The sequence below is a fragment of the Antennarius striatus genome, chromosome 3, assembly GCF_040054535.1.
Source record: "Antennarius striatus isolate MH-2024 chromosome 3, ASM4005453v1, whole genome shotgun sequence".
NCBI classification, from domain to species: Eukaryota; Metazoa; Chordata; class Actinopteri; order Lophiiformes; family Antennariidae; genus Antennarius; species Antennarius striatus.
In genome coordinates, this window is record NC_090778.1 from 3,393,496 (window position 1) to 3,420,433 (window position 26,938).

At 43.0% G+C, this 26,938-nt stretch overlaps 1 protein-coding gene across 1 annotated transcript in view; it reads left to right on the top strand.

Annotated features, from left to right (window-relative positions):
• The window catches only part of LOC137592137 (sialate:O-sulfotransferase 2-like), a 35,132-nt gene extending 8,411 nt beyond the window's left edge, over nt 1-26,721 (top strand). Inside the window, exon 5 of the mRNA XM_068310062.1 lies at nt 26,369-26,721. Within this exon, the coding sequence (XP_068166163.1) occupies nt 26,369-26,721 (353 nt within the window). The remainder of the gene's footprint in view (nt 1-26,368) is intronic.
• Nucleotides 26,722-26,938: the final 217 nt, after the last annotated feature.

A 26,938-nucleotide genomic window follows, 5' to 3' on the forward strand; every position in this document is an offset into this window, starting at 1 on the left:
ATTTCCTGTAGTCTTTGTATCTTTAAGGAGGATTACATTACGAATCGAGTGACTAGTCAGCTTCTTAGAGGGGATGTACTTCGTAACCTTTTCTCCTTCCCCTTCCAGCCTCACTCCTCTTGGACATGATAAAGCTCTTCGATGTTGTTTTTACTGCATTCTGTGTAGTAACGTGGAGTGGTAATTATCTGTGGGGGGTGGTTGTGAGCTTAGTCAAAGATTTAATGTCCCAGGGCCAAATCCTACGGGTTTGCTGTCCCTCCTCAACCATTACGATCATCTCTATCGCATAGGTCATGTTGGGTTTAACAATACTTGTGTCTAGCTGAACCTGCCAAACCCCTTGTTCAAATTTTACTGTTATCCTACAGTGTTCAATTCCCCACGCTGCTCGTAGTTTCACACTAGCTTGTAAATCATGTGTGGTGCCACATAGTAAATTCTGCTCTTGGTTCAGTATATCATTTTTCAGAAGTCTAAGTCTTCGTTGGGTAACCCTGGCAGTTACATCCTTACTTGGAATCTTTAAGGTTATTCTCTTACCCACTAGTGTTACCGCTAACATTGCTTCTGTCGGATAAACTGGATCCATATTACCCACTCGATTTAGTTTAGTGTATGTTTTAAAGTTTGTGGCTTTCTCATCTTTTCTACATTAGAATTCATTCTCCTATCTAATTTTACTTGTATCTCGAGCTCTTGATTTATGGTGATGTTTATGTGACATGAAAAGTTGTTCATACCTATCTGCCCTTCCCCTGATTTCATCCTACACAAAATGGTTTAATTTAACTTAACACTTATTTCACATTTTGTCCCCTTCTCTCTAATCTCATCAGAAATAATCACTGTTCCTGTCCACTTCCACATAGTGTGAAGATCTCTTACTTCTCCTGTCATCTTGCTCCTGATTTACTGGTTGTGTGTCATCATGAACATGAGATGAGAATGCTAGCATGGGCTTCAACACAGTGTGAATTGGGAATTTTGTGGTTGCATCATACTCATCTTGATCATGGCTGTGCGGTGCTTCCTGGAGCGGCTGTGACTCCAGCGGATGTCTCTTGTTCTTTGGCTGCAGAATCTGAGTTGGGCTCCTCAGAACAGTCCCCTGAGTTCCCAGATTGCCTGTTGATTGCCACATCAGGGTGCACATTACTCCCATCAACAACCACATCATCTTCCTCATTGTTTCTCAGTGTTATACTGCCCTTTGTCTCTTTGGTGCAGTGGCTCAGGTGATACCATGTGGTGCTTCCCTCGACTTGGACCGCTGTTGGGGTCGCCCCCACCACGGTGTATGGCCCTTCTCTCCGTGGCTTGTGCCACTTTTGTGTTCAGAAAATTACGTGGTAGACAAGAACTACGTGTTGTGTTACCTATATTTGTGTAAGCAGATGCATTTTGTGGTCATTTCCATTGTTAAATGGAGATTCCCAACAACTCACCTCAGTGTGGTGATCCTATATGTATCCTATATGTCCACTCCAACTGCTGAGGACGTGCCCCCCCCCTCCCCCGCAAAGGGATTTAGCGTACACCCCGCTCCACAGGCAGTGGAGAGTGTATGTAACAATATGGAAATGTCTATAGCCATGTGTTTTCAGCTGGAACAGCGGAAGCTAACCTTCCCTATGAGCCCTAGGGACTCAGCAAAGCTTCATTATCGGGGTCTGTGGTAGCTAAGACAATATTACCAACCCTTTTACCTCCACAGCCCTCACATGAGCAATGAGCACAGAATTACCAACAAAACTGTCCCTGCAGCAGCGTGATCATGTGTTAGCATTAGCATTAGCAACATTGTGAATGTGAATTGTAGAACCTGACTAAGCTGGCCCTCCTCTCCATCAGAGGGACGGACGATGTCTGGACAGGCAAAGTCTGCAGCGCTTCTCTCGTTGGAGTCGGGCCCCAATAGGGCCTCCCGCTCTGCCTTCTGATATGATGGGGGCGTTTCCAGTCTGCCCACCGCCCGACCGATGCTTCTTAGGAGCAACTGTTGAATGCAAGCAAACAAACAGCATCCACAGAAAACAAACAGCAATTCTATTTTCATAAGTAACTAATGTGGTGGCAGACAATTAATTATATACAACTTCAAATCTGTAATGTAAAATCATGGATCCAAAAACTTAAGCGCATCATGTATGTTCATTTTTCACTCACAATCGTTTGTACGAGGTCCAGACCAAACGTATACACCTCTAGAGTAATAATTCGGCTAAAATACCCACGTGATTGTTTCACGAGCGGAAAGAGCAAAAACAAATATCATTGTCAAGAAAAAAGAAACGTGGCATTTGTCAATATATATATAAAGTAAAATGTTTATCATTAAAAATACAAGTAGAAGTGTGAGTCAAGGTTTGCATTTATCAAATTAAATAATTAATCAATCATTTAACCAACAGGAGTCTACTGTAATCTTTCACCTTTTAGTTCAGCTGGGGCTGGATGATTTACAGATTCTTTACCGCTCCTAGCTCTGACACTGGTTTCCAGCCCCCAATAGGTTCTTAACAGACAAGATATGGTTTTCTGTGGTGGTTTAGGCCATTTAACAAAAGGCACTTTGGTTCATGAGTGATTGAATGAAAAGATAAAACATCCTGATTTGCTTCTGATCTAAAAAAACATTATCATGGGCTGAATCCTGTGTTCCTAAGGTCAAACTATAATCTAATGAACAACCAGGAACTGTTGACAACATTACTTCTTCAGTCATTAGAATCATAATCATAACGTGTGTGGGTCTGTCTATGTTTACCATAATAGTGTTGATGTGTGTGTTTGTATCTAAAGTGTTCATAGGTGTGTTTTCTTCAATGCTCTGACCTTTCTCCACTGTCTCCTCATTACTTCATTTACGGCCTTGTTGCTGGATGAACACATGACTCGTGTCTCACATCCAGTCTTTAGTGAACATCATCATAGGCACCTGGTGTTGCCACCTTTGAATTTCTTTTGCTTTGTGAAAGTATCCCAGAATGCTACTCTGGAAGAAACAGGACATCTTGGAAAAAACAGTCGGTTTGAGTGTGTTTAGGTATCAGAAAAAATGTTGCAGACAGGATGTGAAGACAGTGAAGACAGATACAGAGCCCTATCCTATCTCTTCCCCTTCATGACTGTTTGTCCTTCTCTTCAAACATATTTTTTCCTTCATTACTTCATTTAACTGCAAACCTCTTAGAAATTACATAATCCCTCCTCTTGGAAATTAACATTCTCTTCATACTTAGCAGTCCATCTCTTTTCTCTTCACCTCTTCTCCTTCTCTTATCAACATGGCCAAAACTTTCTAAACAATTCTTGTTCAATGTAACTATTAATGTAAACCCTCTTTATGATATGGTGCCAAAGTGAAACATTTATAACCGCATTTGTACCCCACTGTTCCTAGCGGGGCCTGTATGAGGATTACCCCCATTGGTTCCCCTTCATAATTTGAATTGACTCAGGGACATGTAGAGATTTATTCTCATTAGTATCAATTAAGCTCCCTTCTCAAGTCTATTCCTTTATTGGGCAGATCAATCCAGAAGCTACAGGATTGTTCTCCTACTGCACTTTTCCTCCCCTCGTAGCGATCCAGTACGCCTGGCCTGCTGTGTCTAGCCTTCCTAGCAGTGCTACAGTGTTTTGGACTCATTACCTGTACAGTAGCTGAAGGTGTTGTATTGTTAAATCTCATCCCTAGCCTCGTGATTATCAATGATCTGGGATATTTCTTCTTCTTGTGGTTCATAAACATTACCATTAAAATGCAACCCACCCTCCAAGTTTGGGTATAGATCTGCAAATTCTGTTGCATTAAGTTGGTTTTCGTTCTGTCCCTTCTCTCTGCCTACGTAGTTCTGTAGTGTCCTCAGTCCCTGTCTCACCTTTGACCTGTAGAATTTGTCTACCTCTTTGAACAACTTTTAAAATTTTAAACTCTAACTCTCTTCTTTAAACTTTTCTTTTAAATTTTGTTATTATACTTTAAAATGTCTGGGTTTTTGGTTCCCACCAGAGCTACTGGTGTGGGATTCATTGTTTTAGATTGTCTGCTTCCTGATTTTAACTTCCAGTCTCTTCTTGACCCTCCTAGCGTGCAGATCTCTCCACACAAACCAACTCTACGCACTTTCTCCTTCACTGCGCACAAATAAATAAATACACACGCTTTAAACACACTTTAACACACTTTCTACTACTTCATCTACAGCACATACGGTTCAATCTCAGTCAAACAGTCAACCACAGACCTTTTTTTTGTTTTTGTTTTGTTTTTTCAACACACACACTCAGCGATCATTCACTCAATCATACAGTATCACTTATGACGTCCAAACAAACAGTTTTCTACACTTATAAAAGAAAAAAACTTTTTTTATCCCAAGCTTGTATCTTCAGATTATTTGATTTGTATGCTTGTACTTTCAATGGGCTTATCAGTCACACAAATTCTCATTCGCTCTGATCTTCCCATACACACATGGTTGGATCTTATCAAACACACACTAACTCTGGGTGACCTTATTTCAGCCAGGTGACGTTTTAAGAAACGCACCCCTATGTATACACGGATGTATGCAGACACTGAAAGACTCACCACAAGTTTATATCAATTACTTATACAGTTTATGCACTCACACTCCCATTGTATTTCAGTGGGACATGTGTGTAGAGGGGGGCTTCAATTTAGATGGGATTCACTTTAGGTTCATGCGCATAAGTGATTGTTATATTTAGCTGCAGCCTTTTTACGCTATTTCACAAATTATGGTTCCCAATTTTTTTTTTATATCACCTTTACTTATATTACTCTTATGATTTTACTTAATTTCCTATTTTTTACCGGCCGGTTATTTTAATTTATTTTATATCAGCTGATGGTCGTTTTTCTCTTCAAACTATCTTCTGGATCATAGAGACACGATAGGCGCAGTCTCTTAACTATGCTATTTCTTGGCACCTTTTCTGAATATTAGAGTCAAATTATGCCACTATCAGTTAATGCCGGCGCTCAATCAAAGACACACAAATGGACAAACAAAACAGCTGCTTCACCGCCGGAAGCAGTAGAAGGGCCCAGGGTTGTCAACTCAAAACCCTGGAAAAAACTCGAAGTCCACACTTGGACCCCCTGGTTTGCCAAAACCAGTAACAACACAAGTCCACTCTTGGACCCCGGTTTTCCAAAACCGTATTCTCAAAGTGGTCTACCCATAGACTCACCCTGGTCTCCCAAGACCAGTAACACAAGTCCACACTTGGACATACGAACTTCACTAAGCTCCACAAACTTCACAAGCTCCACAAACTGTAGCTGCTGTCTTAATTTCTGGCTGTTCCCTTTTAATCGTAATGCCAATCAGTCCAATCTGTGCTTCACTTCTCTAAGTGAGGCTCTCCTTGCAGCAGCTGTCCATGTGCACCTGGAGTTTTAGCGAAAGACACCCTCTGCTGCAACACCTCTCACGTCTCTGAGGTCTCTGAACAACTATTTGGAGCATCCAACTACGCTTAGTGACTTAAACTTTAGATATTTTAACTTTGCCAATTCAAATTTGTGTAAGGGATTCAAATGACCTTACCTTTAGCTAGCCTGTCACACCATGCAGAGAGGATGCCCCTCGGAGCCGCACCGACTGCTCTCCTTCCTTTCAGAGATCCTCCTGATCCTGTATCCTGTTCGTGACACCAATTATGTGGTGAGAGTGTTTTGTCCAGCAAAATACCAAAATAAAACCAAAGTACAACGAGGATGATGTTACAGCCAAAACGGGAATTATTTTATTGATACGCAGATCATCAGTACAGATCAATCGGGAACAGCCCCTGGATGCATGTCTCCTGACCCTTTTATAGTCACAGTCCTTCATTTGTGTGTATGTGAGCTTTGTTCGTGTCCTATTCATGAGAAAACAGGAAACCAATTGTTCCCGGCAACTGTTCAAACCTAGGTAACCACCCCATGTCAGGTTGACCCGCTTCCTGTCTTCCTGTTTTTCGGACAATGTGGATATTCGCTGCCAAACTTGAAAATGTGTTTCCTCTGATTTGAAATGTGACCTACACATGGATTATTTCGCTTCCACACTGGTGCCCATTTTTAAGAACAAGGGAGATGTGCAGAGTTGTGGCAACTACAGAGGAATAAAGCTGATGAGCCATACAATGAAGTTATGGGAGAGAGTAGTGGAAGCTAGACTAAGGGCAGAAGTGAACATTTGTGAGCAGCAGTATGGTTTCATGCCAAAAAAGAGTACTACATATGCAGTATTTGCTTTGAGGATGTTGATAGAGAAGTACAGAGAAGGCCAGAGGGAGCTGCATTGTGTTTTTGTAGATAGGTGAGGTGTGCTGTAGGTGTGACAGAGGAGTTCAAGGTGGAAGTGGGACTGCATCAGGGATCAGCTTTGAGCCCCTTCTTGTTGCTATGGTGATGGACAGGCTGACAGACAAGGTTAGACAGGAATCTCCATGGACTATGATGTTTGCAGATGACATTGTGATCTGTAGTGAGAGCAGGGAACAGGTGGAGGAGAAGCTAGAGAGGTCGAGGTTTGTCCTGGAAAGGAGAGGAATGAAGGTTAGCCGCAGTAAGACAGAGTACATGTGTGTGAATGAGAGGGACCCAAGTGGAAGAGTGAGGTTACAGGGAGAAGATATCAAGAAGGTGGAGGATTTTAAGTACTTAGGGTAAACAGTCCAGAGCAATGGAGAGTGTGGAAAAGAGGTGAAGAAGCGTGTCCAGGCAGGATGGAACGGGTGGAGGAAAGTATCAGGTGTGATGTGTGATAGAAGAGTTTCAGCTAAAATAAAAGGAAAGGTGTGCAAAACTGTGGTGAGACCAGCAATGTTGTTTGGTCTAGAGACAGTGTCACTGAGGAAAAGACAGGAGACAGAGCTGGAGGGAGCAGAGATGAAGATGCTGAGGTACTCACTGGGAGTGACCAGGAAGTATAGGATCAGGAATGAGTACATCAGAGGGACAGCACATGTTAGAGGTTTTGGAGATAAAGTCAGAGAGGCCAGATTGAGATGGTTTGGACATGTCCAGAGGAGAGATAGTGAATATATTGGTAGAAGGATGCTGAGTTTTGAACTGCCAGGCAGGAGGCCTAGAGGAAGACCAAAGAGGAGGTTTATGGCTGTAATGAGGGAAGACATGAAGGTAGTTGGTGTGAGAGAAGAGGATTCAAAGGACAGGGCTAGATGGAGGAAATTGATTCGCTGTGGCGACCCCTGAAGGGAAAAGCGGAAAGGAAAAGAAGAAGATTTGCAAACGGTAATTTTCCTATATAATGTGGGAGATGCTCAGTGCTCCTCGCCTTTAAACTTTTACCCCAGTTTTTCTATTTCCCTGGAGAGAAATCCGTCAGAATCATCAAGGAGGAGTTCCACAGGACTGCAGGTGAATGATGTAGAAGTCTGATTAATTTGAAAGTATGTTCTCTTAATGATATTGTGCTGCAGTCCCAGACATTAATTTCTTTCGGATGTCCCAATGTAATTTGCTGCCATAGATGGTACCCACATTCCCATCAAGGCTCCCTCACACAATGAAGGTGATGATGTGAAGAGGATGTCCATTCACAGCAAATATATGCAGGTACAAGTACATTGACTACTGTTTCTACACGTTAAAGACTGCATTATAGATAAACTAACATCTGTCCAGATCACATGTGATGCAGCAAACTACATTTTCCACCTTTATTTATATAGCGCCTAATCACTTCAGCAGACATTTCAAAGAGCTTTAACAGACAGACACCCAACAGAACCCTCCAGAGCAAGCATAGCATACTGATGTGGAGATGGAGCGGTCCTGATCGATTCCTGACTCACAGGTGTATGATGAGTCTCACCTGAGCAACAGACTAATGCAGTAACTAAAGATCAGCACAATAATTCACTTGTCTCCATCGTTTAATCCACTCTAATGAATCTACTTTCCATCACAGGAGTCTGATGGTTGTTTTCTGGGAGACAGGGGTTACACTTGCCCAACCGAGGCTGCTGACCCCTTACTAACCCAGGCCTCCAACAGAACTTCAAATGGGTTCACTGCAGGATGAGAGCCCGGGTGGAGATGACCATAGTTCTGCTGAAAGGCCGTTTCCAGTGTCCATGACACCTCAGGATGTTTCCTGACAGGACCTGTGATGCAGTTCTGTTCTTCATAGTAGTATTGCCGCTATCAGAGGAGAACAGCACCCTACCTCACAAACTGAACACCCCGATGTTGACCCCGTCCACCTGCCAGCTATCCAGGGTGACAGAGCAGTGACTCCATCTGCCAGAATCATTTCAGAGTGTGTGTAACTCACCATTACCACAGCGGGCAATAAAAAATACAATATACATTTCATTTGGTCATCTTTATTGCTTACAAATACAAAGTTATCTCGTAGATCATTTTAGTGGTGAACATTCTCATATTCAACATGATTCACTTGTGAACAACACCCACCTCTAACTTTGTATTTGTATGTTCAAATCTGCCCTCCTAATCTGGAGGTCCAAAGAAACCATTTTTTATCTGTTGTCTGTATTTCATAGAAAGTGAATTGGATAAACTTCTCTAACCAACAGCTGGAAATACAGGAGGAGGACATCAAAACATACAGTTGCATATGAATGCCACAGAAAGAACTGCTGGTGTTCACTGAGCGTCTATCTGTACATTGGATGTGACGGACTGTCCTGCTTGCTCTGTTAAAAAAGGGTGAGAAAGTGTTGATCCTTCAGTGGAGGCTAAATGTCACTCTGAATTGCACCAGAATGTTAAGCAATAGGAACAATCGGTAACAGAAAATATTTGACCCGCTTTCTTAACTTCAATTTCCTGTTAATTTCTTTTTCTTTTTATCAATTATGTATTATTTTACTAAAAGACACAGAGAATTGAACATGGAATGCCTATAGATGAGAGCACATTTATGTGTGTGACAAGAGCATTCTGTTGGCGATAAAACAACTGAAAAGCCGAACGTCCACTTATTATTTATTGTACAATGTCATTATGTTATAATGAGGAAGAGGATCCTTAACAAGATGATGCAGAAGTCTGACCTGTGTGAACGATGTTTTTAAACTTCATTCTCAGCTGTTGACATGTGCGCTTCTCCCCCGCTGGATTGCATCTAATAAAATAATTTAATAAACTATTATTCAAGCCGTAATTGTACCGTGAGTCCGATGGACTACGTTTAGACGTACGCATCGACTTGAGCAGCAGTTTAAAGTCATCTCATTCTTCTTTACAGCTGTAACGCTGTTCCTCTTTTCATAACATGTCCTCAAAGTCTTCATACACGTAGATTACAATCTGCACTTCAACTGTGTGAAGTAACGCGGAGCGCGTCTCGTCCGTCGTCATGGTAACTCGTCGAATCTGGGCTCCATTTGGGCTTTTTAAAGTGGCGTCGCGCCTGTTAAACTGCAGGTCAACTTACCCTGGGTTACAGAAACTAACCCCGAGAAGCGCTTGTGAAACAGGAAACCCTGGGTTTCCAAGTTCAGGGTAAGGCAACCCAGAACCACTGGTTGTACTCGGGGGTCGTTAGCCCTGCTTCGTGACATGGGGCCGTTCAAAAAGCAGGTTTAGTGGACAACCAGGGTGAGTTAACCCTGAAATCAGGGAAAACCAGGACTTTCATTTTCACAAAGAGAGGGAACTTAACCCAGGGTTAGAGCAGTAACCCTGACTTGTTTCATGACGCGAGGTGAACTGAACCTCTGGGTTTGTTACTGCAGTAACAGACTCTCTGAACTTAACCTGGTCGGGAGCAGGTTTCATTCAACAAACCCAGGGTTTCCTCTGACTCCGCCCCCTTTCACCGCCGCTCACGCGGCTTCATTTCCTGGTTCTGTCAGACGGAGAGTCTGACCGAAGTAATGTCTAATAAATAACTCCGTATTTCAGAGGTGAACATGTCATGTCCGTTTGACGGGGAGCCCATTGATGGAGTTTCCGCATTAATTCACAGAGATTTTTTTTTTTTGTATCGCGTTCAGATGTCCAGTCATATCCTGTTGGACAGTTCTCTTTATCAGTTCTCTGATAAATAGGGATGAGAATCTGTTAATACTTCAGTAGCGGATAAATGTCACTCTGTATTCCACCAGAATGTGAAGCAATGGGAAGAGAACAATCAGTAACATAAAATATTATTCCACCTTTGTTTTCTTCAATTTCTTGTTAATTTCTTTCTTTTTTTTAATCATTATTAACTCCTGTGTGTATCATGTGACTAAAACAGACAGAAAATAAAACCTGGAATACCTTAAAGCGGTTATAAGCAGTACAATGCCACAGCCACTGTTGTATTAACTAAAGCAGTTTTGGCTATTACTGTATCAAACGAGCTACATGTCAGGTCTTGATTTCAGTTCTTAGATAATATAGGTGTACGCAATGGTGTGAATATCCTTCTCAACTGTTTTTGAAATTTTCATATGTCGATTTACTGTTTCATCTACACAACAATAAAACGTTTTAATGTATTTCATTTTTTAACAGAACCTGATATAGATGAGAGCGCATTTATGTGCGTGAAAAGAGCGTTATGTTGGCCATGACACAACTGAACAGTCAAACGTCCACTTAATATTTATTGTACAATATCAAACATAATGAGGATGAGGAGGATCCATAACGAGACGATGAAGTCTGACCTGTGGTCAGACTTCATCATCAAGGAGGTGGATTAATCATCTACACCAACGATAGATGGTGCCATCCGGGACATGTGACGGTGAAATCAACACTGTGTAACCGTGATCTGGAGCTAACAGCTGTTAGCATCAGACCCTACTACCTGGCGCATGAATTCTCACACTTTATTGTCCTTGCTGTCTACATCCCTCCATGGGCGGACCCTGAAACGGCACGAGAGACCAACTGTGGCACCACCTCTGCTCTTCGGACCCGGCACCCGGAGGCGCTCGTCACTATCACCGGTGCCTTTAACCACGTCACCTTGGACTCATCTCTCCCCACAATGGTCCAGTGTGTAGACTGCCCCACACAAAAGAACAGAACCATCGATCTGTTCTACGCTAATGCTAAGGAGGCATACCCCGCCACCCCCCTCCCTCCACTAGGTAAATCAGACCACAACCTAGTGCACCTACAGCCCACCTACATCCCGCTGGTGAAACGGCTGCCAGCAACAACACGACAGGTCAGGAGGTGGTCCCCGGAAGCAGAGGAGATGCTGAGGGACTCTTTCCAGACCACCGACTGGGATGTTATTGTGGGCTCACATGGGGAGGACATTGAGGGGGCAGCTCAGTGTTTTACAGATTACATGAACTTCTGTGTGGACACCGTGGCCCCTGTCAGGACAATCAGGTGTTACCCCAACAACAAACCATGGGTAACCAAGGAAGTCAAGGCTGTCCTGAACAGGAAGAAGCGGGCGTTCAGGAGCAAGAATGAGGAGGAGATGAGGAAGGCCCAGCAGGAAGTAAGACTCGCCTGAGGGACGTAATGAAGACCCTAGAGCGACTGGTCCTGGAGCTCATGCGTCCACAGGTGCAGGGTGTTATGGACCCTCTCCAGTTCGCCTATCAGGCCAAGGTTGGGGTTGACAACGCTGTCTTGTACCTCATCCACCGCATACTCTCCTACCTGGACGCCGGGGGCTGTGCCGTCAGAGTGCTCTTCTTCGACTTTTCGAGTGCCTTCAACACCATCCAGCCCCGGCTCCTGCAGGATAAACTGACCTCCATGGCTGTGGACCCCTACCTCGTGAGCTGGATTACGAACTACCTAACGGACAACCCCAGTACGTCCGTATGGGGGACTGTTTGTCTTCTATGGTGACCAGCAGCACGGGGGCGCCACAGGGGACCGTTCTATCCCCCATTCTCTTCACCCTCTACACATCAGACTTCAAGCACAACTCGGATACATGCCACATACAGAAGTACTCCGATGACACCGCGATAGTGGCATGTATCCGGGAGGGTGATGAGGGGGGGTACAGGGCATTGGTGGCTGACTTCGTGGAGTGGTGCCAACAGAACCAGCTCCGGCTCAACGTCTCCAAGACAAAGGAGATGGTTCTGGATTTCCGGCGGGCACCTCCCTCTCCACAGCCGGTGATCATCAAAGGCTGAGAGGTGGAGGTGGTACAAAACTACAAGTACCTGGGACTGCAGCTACACAGCAGACTGGACTGGTCACTCAACTCGAACTGTGTGTACAAGAAGGGGCAGAGCAGGATGTACTTCCTGAGGAGGCTGGCCTCCTTCAACATCTGTCCTAAGCTCCTTCTCATGTTCTATCAGTCCGTAGTCTCCAGTGTGCTGTCATACGCCATTGTGTGTTGGGGTGGGGGGGCCAGGAAAAGAGATATGGACCGTCTGAACAGACTCATCCGCAGAGCGGGCTCAGTGGTCGGGCTGAGCCTGGACTCTGTGGATATGCTTCTGGAGAGCAGGACCATGTCTAAAATTAAGGCTATCATGAACAACACCAGGCACCCCCTACACACCACCTTCTCCCAGCAGAGAAGCACCATCATCGGCAGACTACTGTCACACAGCACCTCCACAGAGAGGCTGAGGTCCTCCTTCGTGCCCCGTGCCATCAGGGGGTACAATGACTCTCTCAGAAGGAGCGGGGGGGAGGTGGCGAGGTCAGCACGGGGTTGAATGGATTTAATTTAATTTAATTTTATACTGTTTATATATTTATATATATATTTATTTTTTATACTGTTTTATATTTTAATTCAATTTTATACTGTTTATATTTTATTTTATACTGTTTATATTTTAATACTGTAATATTTTTTAAATTTTATACTGTTTATATTTTAATTTTGTACTGTTTATATTTTAGTTACAGTTTAGTATATAAGACCTTTTAGTGCTGCATGTGTCTGTCTGTTAGTGTAGTGTATGTCTTGTGGTATGTCCTGTGATGTCAGTGTTTCTTTTTCACCTGGTGTTTATCCAGTATTTATTTGTTATGTAATGCCTGAGCAGTGGATATCTACAATTTCCTCCGGGATTAATAAAGTATCTATCTATCTATCTATCTATCTATCTATCTATCTATCTATCTATCTATCTATCTATCTATCTATCTATCTATCTATCTATCTATCTATCTATCTATCTATCTATCTATCTATCTATCTATCTATCTATCTATCTATCTATCTATCTATCTATCTATCTATCTATCTATCTATCTATCTATCTATCTATCTGTGTGAACGATGTTTTTATTTTCATTCTCAGCTGGTGACGTGCCCTTCTCCCCCCACTGGATCGCACCTAAATCTTCTTCTTCTTTTCCTTTCGGCTTTTCCCTTCAGGGGTCGCCACACCGAATCAATTTCCTCCATCTAGCCCTGTCCTTTGAATCCTCTTCTCTCACACCAACTACCTTCATGTCTTCCCTCATTACATCCATAAACCTCCTCTTTGGTCTTCCTCTAGGCCTCCTGCCTGGCAGTTCAAAACTCAGCATCCTTCTGCCAATATATTCACTATCTCTCCTCTGGACATGTCCAAGCCATCTCAATCTGGCCTCTCTGACTTTATCTCCAAAACCTCTAACATGTGCTGTCCCTCTGATGTACTCATTCCTGATCCTATACTTCCTGGTCACTCCCAGTGAGTACCTCAGCATCTTCATCTCTGCCCCCTCCAGCTCTGTCTCCTGTCTTTTCCTCAGGGACACTGTCTCTAGACCAAACAACATCGCTGGTCTCACCACAGTTTTGTACACCTTTCCCTTCATTTTAGCTGAAACTCTTCTATCACACATCACACCTGACACTTTCCTTCACCCGTTCCATCCTGCCTGGACACGCTTCTTCACCTCTTTTCCACACTCTCCATTGCTCTGGACTGTTGAGCCTAAGTACTTAAAATCCTCCACCTTCTTCATCTCTTCTCCCTGTAACCTCACTCTTCCACTTGGGTCCCTCTCATTCACACACATGTACTCTGTCTTACTGCAGCTAACCTTCATTCCTCTCCTTTCCAGGACAAACCTCCACCTCTCTAGCTTCTCCTCCACCTGTTCCCTGCTCTCACTGCAGATCACAATGTCATCTGCAAACATCATAGTCCATGGAGATTCCTGTCTAACCTCCTCTGTCAGTCTGTCCATCACCATAGCTAACAAGAAGGGGCTCAGAACTGATCCCTGATGTAGTCCCACCTCCACCTTGAACTCCTCTGTCACACCTACAGCACATCTCACCTCTGTCTTACAGTCCTCATACATGTCCTGCACCGCTCTAACATACTTCTCTGCCACTCAAGACTTCCTCATACAATACCGCAGTTCCTCTCTGGGCACCCTGTCATAAGCTTTCTCCAGATCTACAATGCAGCTCCCTCTGGCCTTCTCTGTACTTCTCTATCAACATCCTCAAAGCAAATACTGCATATGTAGTACTCTTTTTTGGCATGAAACCATACTGCTGCTCACAAATGTTCACTTCTGCCCCCTAGTCTAGCTTCCACTACTCTCTCCCATAACTTCATTGTATGGCTCATCAGCTTTATTCCTCTGTAGTTGCCACAACTCTGCACATCTCCCTTGTTCTTAAAAATGGGCACCACCGCACTTCTCCTCCATTCCTCAGGCATCTTCTCATGATCTAAGATCCTGTTGAAAAACCCAGTCAGAAACTCTACTGCCACCTCTCCTAGACACTTCCATACCTCCACAGGGTATATCATCAGGACCGACTGCCTTTCCACTCTTCATCCTCTTCAATGTCCTCCTCACTTCATCCTGACTAATCTTTGCTACATCCTGGTCCACAATAGTCACCTCTTCTAGTCTTTGTTCTCTCTCATTTTCCACGTTCATCAACTCTTCAAAGTACTCTTTCCATCTTCCCATCACACTACTGGCACCTGTCAATAGACTTCCGTCCCTATCCTTAATCACCCTAACCTGCTGCACGTCCTTCCCATCTCCATCTCTCTGTCTTGCCAACCGGTATAGATCAGTCTCTCCCTCCTTACTGTCCAACCTAGCATACAAGTCATCATAAGCTTCTTGTTTGGCCTTTGCTACCTCTACCTTCACCTTACTCTGCATATCCCTTTACTCCTGTCTACTCTCCTCAGTCCTCTCAGTGTCCCACTTCCTCTTGGCTAACCTCTTTCTCAGTATACACTCCTGTACCTCCTCATTCCACCACCAAGTCTCCTTATCTACTTTCCTTCCAGATGACACACCAAGTACTCTCCTACCTGTCTCCCTGATCACATTAGCTGTAGTTGTCCAGTCATCTGGAAGCACCTCCTGACACCCAGAGCCTGTCTTAACTCTTTCCTAAAAGTCATGCAACACTCTTCCTTTTTCAGCTTCCACCATTTCGTCTTCTGCTATGCCTTTGCCCTCTTGATCTTCCTCACCACTAGAGTCATCCTACACACCACCATCCTATGCTGTTTGGCTACACTCTCACCTATCACTACTTTAGTCACTGATCTCCTTCAGGTTACACCGTCTACACAAGATATAGTCTACCTGTGTGCTCCTACTGCCACTCTTATAGGTCACTCTATGTTCCTGCCTCTTCTGGAAGAAAGTATTCACTACAGCCATTTCCATCCTTTTTGCAAAGTCAACTATCATCTGTCCGTCTGTGTTCCTCTCCTGGATACCAAACCTGTCCATCACCTCCTCATCACCTGTTTCCTGCACCAACATGTCCATTGAAGTCTGCTCCAATGACAACTCTCTCACTTCTAGGCATGCTCTGCATCACTTCATCAAAGTCCGACTAGAATTTCTCCTTCTCCTACAGCTCACATCCTACCTGTGGAGCATACCCGCTAACAACATTGAACATCACACCTTCTATTTCTAGCTTCAGACTCATCACTCTATCCGACACTCTTTTTACCTCCAGGACATTCCTAACAAACTCCTCCTTCAAGATAACTCCTACTCCATTTCTCTTCCCATCTATACCATGATAGAACAACTTGAACCCTGCTCCTAAACTTCTAGCCTTGCTACCTTTCCACCTGGTCTCTTGTACACACAGTATGTCTACCTTCCTCCTCTGCATATTGTCAACCAACTCTCTACCTTTTCCTGTCATAGTTCCAACATTCAACGTCCCTACTCTTAGTCCTATACTCTTGGTGTTCCTCTTCTCTTTCTTCGAGCGAACGCACTTTCCTCCTCTCCTTCTTCGACCAACAGTAATCCAATTTCCACCAGCGCCCTGTAGGTCAACAGCGCCGATGGCGGTCGTTGTTAACCCGGGCCTTGACCGATCCGGTATGGAAGTCATAGGTTTGATTCGCATCTTTGATTTGGCAAAAGTTTTACGCCGGATGCCCTTCCTGACACAACCCTCTGTATTTATCCGGGCTTGGGACCAAAATTACCGTTTGCAAATAAAAAATGAAAAACTGAACGGAGCGCTACACGCAGTGCTGCTGCAGATGTGACGATGGATGTGTTTGTGTGTGTTTACCGATCATAAAGAGAACTGTCTGGATATGACGGTACATCTGAACGCGATTCAAACATATTTAATTCTCTGTGAATGAATGCGGAAACTCCATCAAGGGGCTCCACGTCAAACGGACATGACATGTTCACCTCTAAAACACCTCTAAAATACAGAGTTATTTATTAAACCTTACTTCGGTCAGACTCTCCGTCTGACAGAACCAGGAAATGAAGCCGCGCGAGTGGCGGTGAAAGGGGGCGGAGTCAAAAGAAACCCTGGGTTTGTGGAATAAAACCTGCTCCCGACCAGGTAATGTTCAGAGAGTCTGTTACTGTGGTAACAAACCCAGAGATTCACACAGGCTAGGTTTACTCCTCTGACTCTGGGTTAAGTTACCTCCCTTTGTGACACCGAAAGCCCTGGTTTTCCCTGATTTCAGGGTTAACTTACCCAGGTTTTCCACTAAACTGGCTTTGCTAAACGGACCCATTATCAATACTCGTTTGTAGTCTTAGACTTTTGTTCCCTATGACCGACAGGAATAACCAGCGATGATGTAAATGTGTATTCACCTTGCTTGATATTTTTCATGCCTTTTTAAATTGAAATGAAAAATCATGTTATTGAATTTAAAAAAATAAAATAAACTATGGCATACCAATGGTGTTGGTGGTGGTCAAAGTTGAAATGTCTTCTAGTCTAAGTAAAACTTACAAGTAAACATTGAGTAATATTTTGTATGACTATCTTCACATAGTGAATGGAAGTTTTCAATTGTTGAATATCACATGCATAGCTGCATAAAGTAGGACAGAAATAAAGGTAGTTCAGCTTGAACTGTTGACTTTAGTGTATTTTTGTAGGTGAACTGAACAGAAGATTTTGCCCTCAGAATTCAGGAAAACAACCCCATTTTCTAAAAAATTCCCCGGGGGAGGCCCCCGGACCCCCCACGCCCAGCGTTGCTCGTCCGCCCGTGCGCCACTGTCTTCGACACAGAGTGTGGCTTTTTGTGGCTTGCTCAATTCTTTTACACTGAGCCACAGTGGCTTAGTCATACTAGCTCCTAGTGCAAGCCCAGAATCTATTGCACCTGATGAAGCACCATATTGCACTGAATCCCCGTGTCTCTGTGGTGACACTCAGGGCGTCGTGAGGGTGACTACAGAGCACCACAGGAGTTCAGCTGTCTAACAGCCTCTGTGAAGAAGCATGTCCATTTTATCGTCCAAAGAATGGACAATAAAAGCAGGCAGCCATGCCATGTCTAATAATGCTCCCAAGGACATAGAAAATAGACATAACTCCTGAACTCACACCAAAAAGTAATTTTAACATTTTAAAAGTAGTTTTAATTTTATTAAAACATATTGTATGGAATATGACTTGTACATACCTTTACTTCTATAGTGGGAATGAAGAGTCCTGAAGGACAGCTGTGTATGAACAGTATGGGTGTCCACTGGGTCAGTTTGGCACGCCACGACACTTGAAGCTGTAGGCTGAATGGATGCACAAGGAAGAGGGACACTAATTTCAGGACACCAATTTTCTGATTTTGGATAAGGAGGACAGACCTGTGTGTGTTGTCGCTATGACGCCGAACAAACAATAGACTCTAACATGTGCGCGCACACACACAATAGGAAACAAAGCACAACTCCCTCCTTAGCCTAGCATAAGTTGACTTTATTTATGCTGACAGATAATAAGAAAGAAAATATGAGACCAACTTAGGTGTGTTTTAACTTTATACTGTAGGCCAGCACACACACTCGTGTTGGAGCGTGCGCACACATGCAATACGCAAACGCGAAACAAAAGGAGACCTCCCTACATAGCCTAGCATAACATGACTTCATTAGTGCTAACAAAAAGTAAGAAAATATTAGATCAACTTACGTGCGTTTTAGCTTTATACTGTAGGTGTGGCACGCACACACACGCAATACGCAAACGCGCAAAAAGCACATTGGCCTGCATAACCTAGCATAAAATGACTTCATGCTAACAAACAATGAGAAAATATGAGACCAACTTCTGTGTGTTGTACCTACTGTAGATCCAGCACGCACACGTGATCGGGCGTGGACGCACACATACGCAATACGCAAACGCGAAACAAAGGAGACCTCCATACATAGCCTAGCATAACGTGACTTCATTCATGCTAACAGACAACAGGATAAAAGATAAAATGTGAGTCCAACTTATGTGCGTTGTACCTACATACTGTACGTTCAGCATGTACATACATTTTTGAGCGCACACACACGCAAATACGAAACAAAGCAGTACTACCTAATTAGCCAAATAGCACTCGATCACTCATGCTGACAGACAACTGCAAGAAAGATAAATGTGGTGAGACATACCTGTAACCGGGGTGCAGTTCCTTGGTCCCGTATGGTTTGGAGTGGTCCTTGAATGAGGATCAGTCTCAAGGCAAAGCCCCGTCTGTACTGACCCTCATTGCTAAAACAGGCTGGAGTGGTTCGCACAAACAAATGTGCAGGCGATGAAGCCGGCACAGTGCCATTAAAAATGAAATGCAACCACGCTCTCTCCTGTTCTTCTTTGGATGGGATGAAAAATAAACACTGGTGTTGATTTGTACAATCAACAACTGAGCAACTACCATGTCTCCCTCTGACGGACGCTATTTTAACAGACTGCTGCCTCACGTCTGACGCAAAGAACTCCGTCTTGGGGATTGCCACGCCCTTGGGCATGTCAACCAATCCATATCGTCTAATACTCTGTTCAATAGCACAGAGTGCATAGTCTGACGTCAAGAATGGCTATTCTAGCGCTATATGATCGATTTGAGTCATTCATTCAGAGCCATGACTTCCTAAATCTCCAAATATCTATTGATGCAGGGACCGTTTGTTTACCAGATTCTAGGAGTTGGTCGGGTTAGGAAGGGCCACTATGTATATGTAGAGACATGAAAAAGTGTGATTTTCATAATAGGGCCCCTTGAAGTTAAACATACATAATATGGGACCTTTAATCTTCTGCATATAGCCCACCAGACTTGTCATCCCTCAGAAGACTCAGTTTAACAGTGTCATCAGAAAATTTAAAAATGTAGTTATTAGGGAGACTACTTCTACAATCGCTCCGCGATGCACTGGCGTCGTGCCCGGAGTGTCTAACGCCCTATGCCGCCAAGATAAGCTCCGGCTCCCTGTGACCCCGCTGCGGCGAATATAGCGGTGGTAATCTGAAGATGACTGACTAACTGACTTCTACAATCATTAGTGTAAACAGAAAAGGTGAGCTCACTCCCCCTTGTGGTACACCAGTGCTAAACAGTCTGGGACTGTCTAAGGATCTGTTTGTAATCAGCGAGTAAAGGTTGACATTCATGTTTGATAGCTTCTTTACCAGTAGCTGAGGACAAACAGTATCAAAGGCGGAGCTGAAGTCAGCAAAGAGAACCCGAGCGTAGGCTTTTGGGTCTTCCAAATGCTTAATAATTAAATGAACGATGCTGACTACAGCATCCTCAGTGCTTTTCCCAGCTCTTAAGCGAATTGTAGTGGGTCCAAAAAAGGAGCTACATCAGACTTGAGATGGTTCACAATTACCCTCTCGAAGCATTTCATAACACTACAAGTTAAGGCAATCGGCCTATAATCCCTGTTCTCTGAAGGACAAGACACTTTAGGAACAGGAATTACAATAGATTTTTTCCAGATATCAGGAACCATGTGCGTATCAATTGACTGCTGAAATATAGGGCACCAGGCTGCCGTGAGCTCTTCAGAGCACAATTTTCAGCAGCATGGCGGGCAAACCATCTGGCCCCATGGATTTTTTTTCATCAGCCCTGCTCAAAATTCCCTTGACCTGTAACGGATCAATAATGGTGGGATGTGAAGCATTACACTTACGAATAAAATCAAAGGGCTCAACCAGTACCTGAGAAACCGAACCAGTGTCGCTTAACTCATTTGCACAAGCACGTTCATCAAGAGTGACATCATTTCGCTTTGGGTTCATGTAAGTTTTTTTTTTTTTTTCATGAAATCCCACAAACCTTAGGAGTTCATAGATCTGACACTATCCTCTAAAGCAGAACGATGGTTACGTCTGGCTTGCCTCAGCAGCCGATTTAGATCCTTTTGGGCCGCAACCGCACATCCCCTGTCCCCATTTTTAAAAGCCACTTTCTTGCTGTTTTAACAGTCTTTAACCTCCTTGGTGATATATGGTTTGTTGTTAGGAAAGTGAAGGAAGGTCATGGCAGATGCTCCAATTTGTGTTTAGGAAGCAACCTTTCAGAGTCTCAAAACTGTCCTCCGTCCACTGCAGGACAGTTTTCTAAACAGACTTACTGGATTTAAGAGCAGTTTTCTACATGGGCATGAGCTGAACGGTAGCATGATCTGAGTGAATTTTGAATTATTTGACAGTAACAATGAGCAATAAAATAGTTTTAACAGAGAAAAACAGGGTCAATGGCAGGGTATTCCTGCTGTGTTATTCTCAGAAACTTCAGACATTACAGACCCACACTGTAATGTAAAGTGGAGCTTCTATAACTCCATACAGTTTTAAAAAGTTATGCTGAGTTAACTGGATGATTGCTTAACTGAATGACTTTTGCATTTATTTTCATACTTTATCATTGCTTACATAACTTATAATTATGAACAGGCAATGTATGCATGTCTATAGGTTGATAAAAATATGCTGTTGTTTTTCCAAAATTTTGAGGGATTTGTGTCTTTTTACAAAGCTGCAATGGATTAAACAATTTTACGTATTTTAAATAGGGAAAATGTGTTTCAGTCAAGAATTGTGTGATATACGCCTCAGTCACGGAGTAAAGAAAATGATCAGCATTTATTTACCTTAATTCCTCCTGTGTTTGAAATCACAAGTCACTTTAATTATCTTCGCTCAAACCCATGAAGTCCTCTTCTTCAGTGTCTGATTTGAACAGCCCCAAAAGCGCTTCATCACATCCGTCTCCGTCAGTCTCGCTCTCTGTTTCACTGTCATCCTCCGGGCAAGTTGGCTCTGAAGGTGCGCCGCTCTCTTCGCGTGCTTTGATCTATGAAAGTAGGTCAGAACACTAGCTTTGATCTTTGGTCTATGCAAGTAAGTCAAGGTAAAATTTTGGATGTTGCGGAATGTTGTAATCTCTGACTGCTTTGGTTCTTGTTTTTTTGTAATTATGCTTTTATGAAGTTGAAGTTGTAGTCAGAAAAAAATAAGTCCCATACCCTTATTTTGTTATTCTCTAATTATCAGCCTTGTTTTTCTCACCATAAAGCACTTCTCATCATGCTCTATGCACATAGTCTATCAGCACGTGAACACGCCTTAACACAAAGAGGACATCATAGCTGTAATCACTGTATATTACAATTTTCAAAATGTAATATACATGCATTACTGTAACTACATGATGATGATTGTGTGCATCAGGTGAATGTGATGAAATCACTTTCATCTCAACATAAAGTGAATTATTCTTAAAATCAATGTCTTAAGGAGAGAAGGAATATATATATATATATATATATATATATATATATATATATATATATATATATATATATATATATATATATTGTGGGGGGTATCACCCCCCCACAATCCGAGATTGGGTACTAAGCCCCAAGAGACATACACAGCTTCAATACAAGACCTGCTGACCTGAGAAAGAAGATCGTGACCCAAATGGAAACCTGGAGCCTCCAACAAATCCCGAAGCTAAGTTGTCAAGTACCTTCAGAAGATCTGCTAGAAGATCTGAATAATCCAATAAGAACCATCCCCACAGGGAACATAACTGAGACCAACAACCTGATCCACGACTCAATGCCACACACGTGGATACTGGAATGTCTGGAACTGCATAAGATCAACAGGACACTAAGAGCCTTCATCAAGAACTCAATGGGGAAGTGGAAGACAACCTGGAGACTAACTCCAAGCCAATTGCCCAAGTTAACATCAAGTGCGGCATATACCAAGGGGATGCACTATCACCACTGCTGTTCTGTATAGGCCTGAACCCCCTCAGTCACATCATCACAAAGAGTGGCTATGCATACCGATTCCGAAGTGGGACAACAATTAGTCATCTCTTCTACATGGATGACATCAAGCTGTATGCCAGGAATGAGCGAGAAATTGACTCACTGATCCACACCACCAGGATCTACAGCGACGACATAGGGATGTCATTCGGATTAGACAAATGTGGCCAGATGGTATCAAGAAGAGGCAAGATGATCAGAACTGAAGACGTCGACCTACCAGGGGGCACGATTGAAGACATCAAGGACAGCTACAAATACCTTGGAATCCCACAGGCTATTGGCAACCATGAGGAGGACGCAAGGAAGTCATCCACAGCCAAATACCTCCAGAGAGTAAGGCAAGTCCTGAGAAGTCAGCTGAATGGCAAAACAAGGTCCAATCCATCAACATGTATGCACTGCCTGTCATCAGATACCCCGCTGGGATCATAAGCTGGCCAAAGGAGGAGATAGAAGCCACAGACATCAAGACGAGAAAGCTCCTCACCATGTACGGAGGGTTTCACCCCAAGTCCAGCATCCTGAGGCTGTACACTAAGCGGAAAGAGGGAGGCTGAGGACTAGTGAGCATCAGGGCCACTGTCCAGGATGAGACATCAAAAATCCAAGAGTACATCAAGAAGATGGCCCCAACAGATGAACTGCTCAGTGAATGCCTTAGACAGCAGAAACCTGAGGAGGAAGAGGAGGAGGAGGGGACAACATGGAGGGACAAGCCCCTACACTGCATGTACCACCGTCAGATGGAGGAAGTGGCTGATATCAAGAAAACCTACCAATGGCTGAATAAAGCTGGACTGACAGACAGCACAGAGGCACTGATCATGGCAGCACAAGAACAGGCCCTAAGTACAAGAGCAATAGAGGCCAATATCTACCACAGTAGATCTGACCCAAGGTGCAGGCTATGTAAAGATGCCCCAGAGTCAGTCCAGCACGTGCTAGCAGGGTGTAAGATGCTCGCCAGCTCAGCATACATGGAAAGGCACAACCAAGTAGCTGTGATAGTGTACAGGAACATCTGTACCCAGTATGGACTAGAAGTACCCAAATCCCAATGGGACATACCACCCTAGGTGGTTGAGAATGACAAGGCTAAGATCCTGTGGGACTTCAGCTTCCAGACCGACAAACAGCTAATGGCTAACAAACCGGACATAGTGGTGCTGGACAAAGAGCAGAAGAGAGCAGTGGTGATAGATGTGGTGATTCCAGCTGACTCCAACATCAGGAAGAAGGAACACGAAAAGATGAGGAAGTACCAAGGGTTGAAAGAACAGCTGGAACAGATGAGGAAGGTCAAGGTTAATGTGGTCCCCGTGGTAGTAGGAGCACTTGGGGCAGTGACCCCCAAACTGGAAGAGTGGCTCCAGCAGATTCCTGGAACAACATCTGAAGCCTCAGTGCAGAAGAGCGCAGTCCTAGGAACAGCTAAGATACTGACAGAACCTTCAGACTCCCAGGCCTCTGGTAGAGGACCCGAGCTTGAGGATGACACACAGATACCACCCCAAAAGGGTGAGAGGGACATTTATTTTTCATATATACAGTATATACAGTATATATAGAGTATACATATATATATATATGTATGTATGTATCGTTAAATATATAAAAGTTCTCATCTAATCATAACTGTGACTGATAGCCATTTCAGATCAAAAGTCATGAGCATTTTAATCTACCATACCATATGTCAAAAGGTTAAAAGTGAGAATAAATGGCTTTGAACATTCCACAGGATTCCTCGGCTATGTCTCAGCATCCTCAGTCCTATTGTCCCTCGAGGTATGTGTAATGTAAACAGCAAGTGTAACGTGAGGTTATGTTTGCTGACTGGCCCATCTTATAGTTAAGCCTTATTAAAGTTTTTTGTATACAAAAAGTTCATAACATGACCCAGGAATAACATGATTGGATGTGCGATCATTTTCAATGGATTTGCTGATGGACAGCTGAACAGAAGGATGCAAAATTTTAAAATAACTACTTTGTCTTTTTAACAATAATTGATCCGAAATCCCTACAAAGCCATCATATCAGACCACACTGGATTTGCTTCCGAGGATGACTGGATAGGGACAGGTGAGGACCTGTGACATTATTTTTTTTGGTATTTGTTTCTTTTTCCAACTCAGGAACTTTTGATGTATGAAAGTAAGATTTCAATCTCAGGTATAGTGACTTCTGATGTGTTAATAATGTCATAATAGAATGATAATAGAGGTACAGTACAGTAGATGGCACTGTCGCCTCAAAGCCAGAATTTCAAATCCTGACTCTGAATCTTTGTGTGTGGACTCTGCATGTTCCCCTTCTGTCTGTGATGTGCATGTGTCGTCCCATTGTACAAAAAGTTAATGAACTGGTGACTTACAAGAATAAATTGAGGATAGTTACAAGAGTCAGAATGAATTTACTATTTATCTAAAATACATTTTATATGTGTAGCATCATCCCTTTGGTCAGAAAACTTTAAAATCTGTGCCACAGCAGCTTACACATTCAGTGGTCACGTGGGCGTCATACGTCACTGGTGACAAACTAAGCTTGGCAGCCATAGAACACAATGCGATCAACGATGCGATTAACCCAATAAACATCATGGTTACCTGTGATGTGAATGGTTGTGTCAACACAACAGCAAGAAAACACAAAGACAAGGACCTATCCTTCTTTAAAATACCTTCTGGGAAGCTACGAAGGAGATTGAGAGCACGGATAAACCAGGTCGGTAGCTTAACTTTTCCATACACACAGTAACCAAAACAGGACATTATAACTAGTTGGATATCTCTGTCAGAATGTGATTAAGATGAAGACATCTGGGATCAATCGCTAGATGTCCAAACACTCAACCTCCTTGTACATCGGGTGGTAATTATATGGAATAATCACACCCCCAGGTGGGTTCACTGGGAACTCGTCTTCAGTTTCCGATGACAACGACGTTATTTTTGGCGATATTCAGATAAATTTTTACGAAAATGCCAGCTCTCACCTTGTCGCTAGCTTTTTCTGCATTGATATGGCGTCACCCCGTTGTCTACGGTTGCGTCACTTCCGATGTCATGGCGCACTCCATAATTTAGGATAAATTTCATTTTTCTAAGTCCCCGTTGAGAAAACAAAAAAAATAAAAATGCCACCAAGACTTTTTTTTTTTACTTATGTACTTTAAATACAGACCCGGTTCATTTTAACTTTATTGTCAGGGCTGTCACGGCGATGTCGAAGTCCATGACTGCATTGATTCTAGTTTGGATTTGTTTTTGTCTCCATCTCAAGGATATCATTAAATCCTTCTATAGTTAAACGTCATATATGTATTAGAATGGTTTTGGTTTCACATCATGGATTATTTGACAGTAACAATGAGCAATAAAATAGTTTTTACAGGTAAAAACAGGGTCAATGGCAGGGTATTCCTGCTGTGTTATTCTCAGAGATTTTTTCAGACATTAAAGACCTACAATGTAATGTAATGTGGAGCTTCAATAACTCCATACAGAGTTTTAAAAAGTTATCCTGAGTTAACTGGATGATTGTTTAACTGAATGACTTTTGCATTTCTTTTCATACTTTATCATTGCTTACATAACTTATAATTATGAACAGGCAATGTATGCATGTCTTTTGGTTGATCAAAATATGCTGTTGTTTTTTTTCAAAATTTTGAGGGATATGTGTCTTTTTACAAAGCTGCAATGGATTAAAACAATTTTACTTATTTTAAATGGGGAAAATATGTTTCAGTCATGAGTTGTGTGACTTACGAGCTCAGTCACCAAAATAGACTCACATCTCTAAGTACTACTCTGTTCTGTCTTGTGTTTTGTCCTGCAGGATGGTCTGTGTATGTGAAGAATGGTGCTCATTCGTGGCATTCCCACATATTGAATTGGCTGAGTTATGGAAAAAACATCAAGGTGATCTACTATGAGGACCTTCAGAGGAATCTGCTCCCCCAACTGAGGAAAATAGTCCAGTTCCTGGGATTGAAGGTTTCTGAGGACCGCCTGCTGTGTGTCGAAGGCGAGATAGATGAAGAGTTTAAACGATCAAAGAAAGGAAACCTTGAATACAACCCTTATACTCCTGAAATGCATGCCAACATCAGTGAATACATTAGAATAGTAGATGCTGCCTTGAAGGAAAAACAGCAACCTGGACTTCCAGAGGAATATATGGCAAAATGATCCATGTGTTGGTTGAGTTTGGATTGTTCTGCTAACAGACTGTTAACGGTTAGAAATGACTGTAATTACATCACTCTTCAAAACGGTGATGTGATGTACCGTAATTTCTGGACAATAAGCCGCACCTGCTCTATTTAAAAAAAGAAGAAGAAGAAAAAAAGATATACAGTGGTACCTCTACTTGCAAAATTAATTGGTTCTGGAAGAAATTTCGTAA